The sequence below is a fragment of the Nanorana parkeri genome, unplaced genomic scaffold (genome assembly GCF_000935625.1).
Source record: "Nanorana parkeri isolate BGI_ZX_2015 unplaced genomic scaffold, ASM93562v1 scaffold453, whole genome shotgun sequence".
Classification (NCBI taxonomy): domain Eukaryota; kingdom Metazoa; phylum Chordata; class Amphibia; order Anura; family Dicroglossidae; genus Nanorana; species Nanorana parkeri.
Window position 1 is genome coordinate 964,114 of NW_017306721.1, and position 10,223 is coordinate 974,336.

The 10,223-nt window shown below is 41.7% G+C and overlaps 1 protein-coding gene across 1 annotated transcript; it reads left to right on the forward strand.

Moving 5' to 3' along the window:
• The first annotated feature begins 4,990 nt into the window (after window positions 1-4,990).
• On the forward strand, window positions 4,991-6,930 carry FZD5 (frizzled class receptor 5). Its single transcript, XM_018560398.1, has one exon. The coding sequence runs from the start codon at window positions 5,092-5,094 to the stop codon at window positions 6,799-6,801; it is 1,710 nt and encodes a 569-aa protein (XP_018415900.1). The 5' UTR covers window positions 4,991-5,091; the 3' UTR covers window positions 6,802-6,930.
• Window positions 6,931-10,223: the final 3,293 nt, after the last annotated feature.

Here is a 10,223-nt window from a genome sequence, read left to right on the forward strand (position 1 = left end):
CAGGGACCGTGGGGGGGGGGGTTGCTTGAGAGTTACTATTAACTCTCAAGTAATCAGAAACTACAGTGGGTGCCGGATAACTGGGAGTTTACTGTATGTGTTTAATCCGCCATTCACACTAGCCACAGGTGTGAATGTGTACAAAATGGCACGATCTGGCACATGTTCGCATAATGCATGAAAAGCTTGTGTTGCACTTGCAAGTGTCATTACTTGTTAAAAAATGCAGAAAGCTCATAGCTCAGACTGCTACATTTGCTTCTTTGCTGCATTTGTCCTGCGTAGGGCAACAAAGGGTGACAAATGCCTCAAAATGCAGCGCACTGGACAGCTCCAGTTCTAAAGAGTGCAATATGTATCGGGATTGTGCAACATTCTTCGTGAGCCGGAATTCCATGTCTGTTAGTAAGAGGCACAAGAGACACGACACCGAGAGAATTGAGGACATTGCAATGGCGCAAGCAGTGAACACGGACTGTAGCTACAATGCGCTAAATATTGGGCGTGGCTAAAAGTAGTGACTGAGACTAGTTCTAGTATCAACTGTACATAGTCCACAGTCTTTGTAACCACAAAATACCCCTTAAAAGAGAACATTGAGGTAACATTTTTATCCCATAGTTCTCTTTAGGGTCACGGGAGGACATATATTAACATCCTCCCAAAGCTCAGTATATAGCGAGCTACAGCTCGCTATATACTGAAAGCGCCACAGCCGGGATGGGTCCCGACAATACTGATCAGATCCAGTATAACAGCAAAAAGTTTCCCAGCACACTCACCAGCCAGCATGCAAAAAAAACTTGTCTACCGCTAAGGTTAAAAACAGAGGTTTAGATACACATCTTCTGCAGAATACGTGAAAGCCGCACAGCCGCGTCAAGGCACCTCTGTGTAGTGCGGTCCTAACCTATGAGAGTCTCCATCTTGGAGCACATGTAGCAAAATATAAAATTGGGTGCAGGTTGGCAGGAAGAAGCCCAACCTCCCTCAAGGTACAGGGACGTACAAGGGACCCCGCATTTCACAACAGCAGCTGAGACCCCCCATGCGCCACTGCACCAAATCAGGAGTATGTCACATCTAGATTGCAAGGTTTAGGAGTATGTAATGTACAGAGTGCAGGGGTCAGGTTATGTAATGTATGGAGTGCAGGAAACAGGTGTATGTAACATATAAAGGGCAGGGCTTAGGTAATGTACAGAGTACAGGGGTCAGGTGTATGTAGCATTTGTAGTGCAGTGGTTAGGTGTATGTAACCTATGGAGTGCAGGGGTTGGAGTTTGTAAAGTATGAATTGCAGGGGTCTGATATGTAATATATGCAGTGCAGGTGTCAGGTGTATGTAATGTACAGAGTGCAGGGGTCAGGGTATGTCATTTATGGAGTGCTGGAGTCAGGTGTATGTAATGTACAGAATACAGGTGTCAAGGTATGTAATTTATGGAGTGCTGGGGTCAGGTGTATGTAACCTATGGAGCGCAGGAGTATGTAACGTATGGAGTGTGGGGGTCCAGTGTATATAATGTACAGAGTGCAGGGGTCGTGAGTATGTAATGTACAGTGTGCAGGGCTCGGGAGTATGTAATGTACAGAGTGCAGGGATCAGGTGTATGTAACATAGGAAGTGCAGGGGTCAGCGTTTGTAAAGTTGGAAGTGCAGGGGTCGGCCATATGTAACATATAAAGTGAAGGTTTCATCCATATGTAGCGTATAAAGTGCAGGAGTTAGCCATATGTAAAGTATAGAATGCACGGGGCAGGCATATGTAATGCACAGAGTGACGGGTCAGGTGTATGTAACATATTAAGTGCAGGGGTCAGTTGTATATAATCTACAGGGTGCAAGGGTCAGGTGTATGTAATGTATAGAGTGCAGGGATCAGGCATATGTGATGTAAAGAGGGAAGGCATCAGGTGCGTGTATGTAACATACAGAGTAGTGTAGAAGTTAGGTGTATGTAATGTACAGTATTGAGTGCAGTGGTCAGGCTTATGTAACATGCATGTGGAGAGTTGGTGTGTGTTATGTACACATGCATACATAAACACACACACACTATATTTTCTCATCCTGGTGTTCAGCTTTAGGGCTAAGGGTAATGCGGTTATGTTAATAAATTTGTCTGCTAAAGCAATGTGTATTCTAAGGAAATTGCCATTTGTTAAATATACAATACTTCTTTTATAGCACTGCTGGTCTCCTGCAGCCTCTTTGCAGCCATTCCTGTCTACATGCATGCACTCCAGGGTGGATTTGCTGAAGGTGACAACAGTGGAACAGGCCTGCGTAATGTGTGTTGGAACAGTCACCTATAGTCTCCATCAAAAGCCTGTGTGGCAGGGTGACAACACAGGAGCCCAATTGGGAGACAGGGACAGAGCTAAAACTAAACAATACATTTCTGGCTGGAGATGGGCTGCAATCCGAGATCTGTTTGGGAACTCAATTCCTTGTAATTATAAACTCATCAAATATTTGCTCCTGGTACAAAACTTACTTCATGATCATGTGCATGGCATAAAGCAGGGGTGGGCAACTCCAGACCCCAACTGTTGTGGAACTACAAGTCCCATGAGGTATTGAAAGACTGACAGTGACATCCATGACTCCCAGAGGCATGTTGGTATTTGTAGTTACAGCACAGCTATGCCACTCCTGGCATAAGGGGAAACATTTTTGTGTCATCTACCAAAAATCCAATAATGCCCTCAGAGACTTGTAGAAGGTCCTATGAAATGGAATTTGATTTTGATATGACGGAGCTTCCCACATAAAAACCACATTGACATGTTCAACAAAAGGTTTCCTCTCTGCTCCTTGGATTTTTTTCACTGCTATGGTGGAAATCAGATTTTGCATTGACCCCATTAACTGTTAAGAAATCAAATGAATGTCCCAAAAACATTTTTTCCAAGTGAAATTCTAACCATTTATACCCATGAGATATCCTATCAATCCATGTTCCATCTTCACCCTTCTCTCTCATAGCAACACAACCTAGGGGGGATTCAGGAAAACTGGGGCAGACAGATTCTGGAGAAGTTGCCCATGGCAACCAATCAGCTTCTCTCTTTCATTTTTAAAGTTTAACTGAACAAACAGAAGACAGAAGTTGATTGGTTGCTATTGGCAACTGCTCCAGATGCTGCCTGCTCCAGTTTTTATTAATCCCCCCCATTGCTTTCCACATCCACCTTCCAACTCCTATAGTCCCAGGGATTGCCCCAGCCATGGTATTCATATGATATGGAAGGTATGAGCAGTAGTTCCAATCAGTCATGACACTTCTATGATGTGTGATCCTGACTCGGGTCTACAGCCATCAGCCACAAGAGCAGCTCAGTCAGCGCTGTCACCAACACAGCCATGGGGGGGGCGTGTATCTATGGTGGGTGTGGCAAAGCAGGGCGCTTCTCCAATCACAGGCCGGGGGCTGGGCTTCATTGACAAATGGGCGTTGCTGACAGGGGGACCCTTTTGAGCACAGGTAGGCAGATAAGCGAAGTTCTGCGGGAACAGAAGCGACTTTTGTGGCTGCTGCTGCTGGCCGGGGACTCCTTGTAATGTGCCGCAGAGAGATCGCACTGATTTATTCCCGATGACCTGCCGGGGACAACTGTGACCTCCATGAAAACTCCGCCACCACACATGTTATCTGACTTTCCAATACATGGCTATGGACGGGAACGTGTATTCCAGCGGAGAGACACTTCTTCCAGCTTTCAGCAAACTTCCTCTGCAGCGCAAAACTTTATTCATCCACACGTGTAGCCATGCCGGAGAGGGAGAGGTCACTGCCGGAGCACCACATCGTGTCCTGTGAATGTCGGCCGATCTACTACATCACCTGCATCAGATTGGACTGGAAGGAAACCCGCACTGACTCTGAGATCCGCCGTCATCCCGGCTCCTCCGATCTGCCATCTCTTCGTATTTTACACAACGTCCAAAGTTCAGACTGTCTCTACCGACCCAGGGCTGAGGATCTGACCGACACACAGGTACACCGATCCATCACAAATCACAAGATAGAAAGCTTTTCATCCAAGGCGTGCACACCTTTCACCGACAATTCACACGTTTTCCCAATTCAATCCCATTAGAAAAGTGTGTGAACCTAGGGGGAAAGTTGTGTAAATGTTGGGGAAACATGCATTGATTTTGATTTGTTAAAATTACATTTATATAAGTAATTTAAATCCACAGGGATTCACCATTCTATTCCATACATGCATAGATTCCATCATGTATAGGTCTGTTTTTAGAAACTATGAAAAGTTTGTGCTTTTTATTCAAAGTAAAGTGTGTGTGTGTGTGTGTGTGTGTGTGTGTGTGTGTAATATATATTCCACACTTAATAAAAGTGCACTTTTAATAGTTTCTACATAGTAAGTATACACGTGTGTGTGTGTGTGTGTATACCCACACTTTTTTTATTTTTAATAAAACAAATCCACTTGCATTAGTTCCTACATATCGAGTATAACGTAATTGTTTGTGTGTATGTATAAGTGTGTAATATATATTACACTTACACACCAAAGCATTATAAGTGTATTGTTGCTCTTTTTAAAATGACAATGTGTATCTGTGTTTTGAATTACATTACATGTCTATCCTTGCTATTACAGTGTGTGTATGTGTGGTGTGTTTTTTATATATTTTTAGATGATTATTAGATGAGTATCCTTGCCTATTGAAATTACAATGTGTGTGTTTTATATAAAATTTGATGTGTATCCTTGCTGCTATGAAAATAAAAATGTTTGTTTTTATACATTGGCTGTGTATCCTTGCTGTTAGTGTGTGTGTGTGTGTGTGTGTGTGTGTGTGTGTGTGTGTGTGTGTGTGTGTGTGTGTGTGTGTGTGTGTGTGTGGAATTAGAAGTCCCTTGCTATTGTTAAAGCTATAAAAGTAAATTTAAGAATATTCATTTTCTTTTACAGAAAAACATATCTGGAAAGTATCTGTTTCATGAAAACTGCACATCACATGATCCTTTTGATTTTGATGAACAATAACAAATGAATGCGTTTGAATTATTTCAGATGTAAAGAGAAGAAGATTGCCATCTGTAAGGTGAAACGATGGCAACACGGAATCCTGTGATCTTTGTGTTAGGCCTTGTGTGTGTCATGCAGCTCCCTGCACCTGTGTCTATGGCCTCCAAAGCAATTGTCTGCCAAGAGATCACAGTTCCCATGTGCAAAGGCATTGGATATAATTTCACCTACATGCCCAATCAGTTTAATCATGACACTCAAGATGAAGCTGGCTTGGAAGTTCATCAGTTTTGGCCTTTGGTGGAAATTCAATGTTCGCCTGACCTGAAATTTTTCTTGTGTAGCATGTATACACCCATTTGCCTGGCTGACTATAAGAAACCTTTGCCACCCTGTAGGTCGGTCTGTGAGAGAGCAAAAGCAGGTTGTTCTCCACTTATGAGGCAATATGGTTTTGCTTGGCCGGAGAGAATGAATTGTGACAAACTTCCTCAGAACGGAGACCCAGAAAATCTGTGTATGGATTATAATAGGACAGAGACCACAACACACCCACCTTCCTTTGTCAAATCTACATACCCACCAAGGGGATCAAAACACTTGACTCCAAACAGGCAGCCAAACAGTGACTGTGATGGATTATGTAAATGCAGGGAACCTTTCTACTCCATAACAAAAGAATCCCATCCGCTGTATAACAGGGTCAAAACTGGCCAGGTGCTGAACTGCGCTGTGCCATGTTTCCAGCCCTATTTCACTCAGGATGAGAAGACATTTGCTACCTTCTGGATAGGCTTGTGGTCCATCCTCTGTTTCATCTCAACCTTTACTACTGTTGCCACATTTCTGATTGACATGGAGAGATTTAGATACCCAGAACGTCCCATCATCTTTCTATCTGCTTGCTATCTTTTTGTATCCATCGGCTATATTGTCAGACTTCTAGTGGGGCATGAAAACGTTGCCTGCAACAGGGACTACATTCATTATGAGACAACAGGACCAGCACTCTGCACAATAGTATTTCTACTTGTTTACTTCTTTGGAATGGCCAGTTCCATTTGGTGGGTCATCTTGTCCTTCACCTGGTTCTTGGCTGCCGGCATGAAGTGGGGCAATGAGGCCATTGCCAGCTACTCTCAGTATTTCCATATGGCTGCATGGTTGATACCAAGCGTCAAATCCATCGCCGTCCTCGCTTTAAGTTCGGTGGATGGTGACCCGGTGGCCGGAATCTGCTACGTAGGTAACCAAAACCTAGACAATCTTCGTGGTTTTGTGCTGGCTCCACTAGTAGTTTACCTTTTCACAGGAACAATGTTTCTCCTTGCAGGATTTGTGTCACTCTTCAGAATTAGGAGTGTAATAAAACAAGGTGGCACCAAAACTGATAAACTGGAAAAACTGATGATCAGAATAGGTATATTTACCGTACTGTACACTGTACCCGCAACCATTGTTGTTGCCTGCTATATATACGAACAGCACTACAGAGAATTCTGGGAAAAATCCCACAACTGCTCTTGTCCTGGGGACAAAAAGAGAGCCAGGCCTGATTATGCGGTTTTCATGTTAAAGTACTTTATGTGCCTATTGGTGGGAATAACCTCGGGCGTATGGATCTGGTCAGGAAAAACATTGGAGTCTTGGAGGAGGGTCACAGGCAGATGTTGCAGAAGCAGTAAATCTATCAATGCCTTAGCATTTAGAGAAGCCAGCACGGCACTAACAGCAAGGACTGGCTTGCCAAGTTCAGCTTTATACCACAAGCAAGTGCCATTATCTCATGTTTGATTGGGTGTTTCTTGCACTGTATAACTTACTGACTGCAAAAGATGAATGGGTCCTACAGGCGCCTCCTTTTATGTCTCTGCCGTGCTACTGTTTACGTTGTACTCTTGACAATTTGTACGTTTACTTGTGTAGAACCATAACATTAGCGGTAGATATCGTACCACCTTCTTGCAGATGTTTCTTGTTCTAAGAGCCCTTTCTCAAAGGAACTTTTGCATGATCTCTAGTGATGGTGCAGAATATAGTTGTGTTCGTGACATCAGGAGGCCACAATATACCGTAATGTACCCTGTTTGTTTCCAAAATACAGTTTTAATACAAATTAAGATGTGATTAAAAAAAAGGTTACCACTAAAGAAGGGCAGGCCAGTCACTCCATAAGGATTCTGCATACGTGGGTGCTTGGCAAGTTCCAGGTTAGATGAACATGTAAAATTATATTTGTGACAGGTTGAAAGAACTTAACATTCTACATGTTAAAGGTGGATATTGTACACTGAAATATCCTCTGGCCCACATTAGCAAGTCTGCTTTATTACAATTAAATTTAAAAAAGATATTTAAATGACTCAGTTGTCAATGTTATACCTTTTACCATTTGTTTTGAACCAAGATGAAAATTAGCTTTTCAGGGACTAAATCATATAATTGCAGATAATTATATGTCTCTGTGCAAAATGTATTTTTTTTTTGGTTTTTTTTCCCTTCGTCTTTTGTACATCATGCTAAATGATCCCTTCCTAAATCATATGGATCTTACGGTCACCATTTGTTTTAAGTTGGGTTGGATGGAAGTGCTAACGTTTCATGGGCACAAGTAGCAACAGCGACACCTAAAGGTTTTAGTCGGTACTACCCTACAAAAAACAATTGTGCATAATTCACAGTGATGAGTAATATCCAACAAAGGGTCCAGCACAGGTCATGTCATTTATGCCGGGGTTTTATTTTTCTTTACACATTTTTGGCGAACATACCACATAATGTTCAATCAATTCCTAGACCCTCTTTCTAGGCACAAACAGAGGGGGTAGTTTTCAAAATATGCTAATGTAGTCTCATAGCGAGACTATATCAAATCAGAATCCATAGCTTTGTTTACCCCCAAAAGGGACTTAAGTAGGCTGACCTGGGTTTGCGTGTTTAGGCGTGCAACGGCTTTGCCAGCAACCTCGTGACAATCTTTTCAAGACTGTAGCATTTTGCATGCTGAAAAACTGGTCACTGTGTCCTGTTCTAGTATTTGTTTTGTGATTCTTTGTGTACGAAGTGTCAGTCCCACCTTCTTTATGTATACAGCGATAAAAGGCCCTTGTGAATTCCTTGTTGTTTTTTTTTACTTTGCAGGATGGCTGTATAACAGACGCCATGCTGATGATTTGATGACGCCAGTCAGTATAAAGAGTCCTGTGGATACAGGAGAAATTATACTGTGTGACTTTTACACTATGGCACAAAATTAATAAAATTTAGGGATAAATCATCTTAAATTTTAAGGCATGCCAAGTTTGCTGTTAAACAAGCAACATCTGACAATTGTATTTCGCACTTGTTTTGTGGAGTATAGCTTAAGTAAGTAGAGCTAACAAATCATATTTCACTGCCGAGAGATAAAAGCCAACAGCTGCCCTTTTTAATATTTTTTATAAATTAGTGTAATTAAAGGAAATAGTTGAATTCTCATCACAGTTTGTTTAGCTATTACATTTATGTAACGATTTATTGCGGCAAAAGAACACAGCTATTTAACTTGTTTGTTAAAAAAAAAAAAAAAGCTGCACGTACTTTATGTAAAGTAATATTTAAAGTCAAAAGGTTTTTAAAGTAATTAAAATGCTGATTTAATCCCTTTTTAATTGAATGCTGCTCCTTGATGTTTAAAAGTTTGTTTCCTGCAGAATCGGCTAGTCCCCTGAACACTGGCCCTAATATCCTGCTTTATGGTGGCTCCTTTTCCTTGCAGGGTCCTATGGAACTACCCTTGTATGCAATAGTAAGCTGTGTGTGTCTCCACAGGCACAGCAGGACAAGTCACTTCTCTTCCCCCTGCTTCCCTCTCCTCCTTACGCCCTCCTCCAAGCTAATATATTGACAGCTGCTGGAGACTGCTTTGTCCCCTGTGATTATATACTGGACAGCAAGTTCAGGGAAGTGGAGCTGAGAGAGTTAAGAGTCAGCTGTTTGGAAACATGATGACTGTACTTGGGCAAAAAAGTAAAGAAATACATTACTACATAACATTTTTAGGATATTTTAGATTTAACTGCATACGATTTTTCTAGCCTATGTGCCACTGTGATAAGGTTGTTTCACCATGAATATTTTCCATTTGCAGTACTTTAAGTTTGTTATTAATGTGTTCCAACTCAAGACTGTGTGCTGTTGAAGAATTTACCAATTACCTTATTAAGAGTTGACATTTCTGAGCTAAGACATCAGGTAAAGCAAATAGATCCCAGCATTAAAAAAAAAAAAAAGAATGTGAAATGCCAAATGAATTGGCTGTTTCGGTCTTGCGTTCACATGCTCTGCTTAAGGAACTTGATAAGCTGCATAGGCTCTTCAGTCCTCTCCTGTTTGACAATGGCAAACAAGCAGAGCCCATTGTGCAAGATATATGGCATCTTTGCGTGATTTGCCAAAAAGGTAATTAATGGGAGTGCAATGATTTTAAAACACGTTGATAATAAATTGGCCTAAAAAGTCAGGGGCCGTAGTTAGAAGAATTTTAGAAGTTGATGTATTGTCATTAACAGATCTGGCGTTCTGCACCTTTAGCAGCAGTCGGTAAATGTTTTAGTTCTGTTCAACACTGTTCAAGCCTGCATGTGCTGTGGGAACCTGTGTGGATAGAAATATGGAATCTGCCATTACTAAGGCGATCACAGGGTTAGATGTCACCTAAAGTCTAAAGGTTGTTGGCTTGTCGGCTGCTTGACCTTACATGCAGTCTACCCTCTTTCAGTTGTATAGTGTTTGAGGTCGGTCAGGTAGTTGACAGGTAACAACTGTCAGACCTCAGCAGACCCTCCAGAGGATAAGACAAAGCAGTAAAGCTAAATAAAAGGCAGGCTTTCACAATTATAATTCAAAAAGACTGACTATTCTGATTTCCTTATTAGCCCAATTGTTACTGCAAGGATATGTCTTAGTTTAGAAACTAAAATTGTTCTTGGACTGCTCCTGACATATTCACAAAATAGAGACTGAACCAATAACCAGGGAAAATCAGCCTATCTATTTTCTGCCACGTATAGGTGCATATTGTGTAGGAAATATCTCCATGAACTCAGTGTAAGTGGATGACTGACTATATACCTCTCCGGTTTGACAGTTCATTGGATTGCAAAGAGGATATGTAGACAATTAGAACTGATATCAACTGTGTTTGCCACATGGGCTCTTAAATTGTTTTACAGATA

Coding starts and splice junctions, on each gene's coding strand:
- FZD5 (XM_018560398.1), top strand. CDS start 5,092: ATGGCAACACGGAATCCTGTGATCTTTGTGTTAGGCCTTGTGTGTGTC.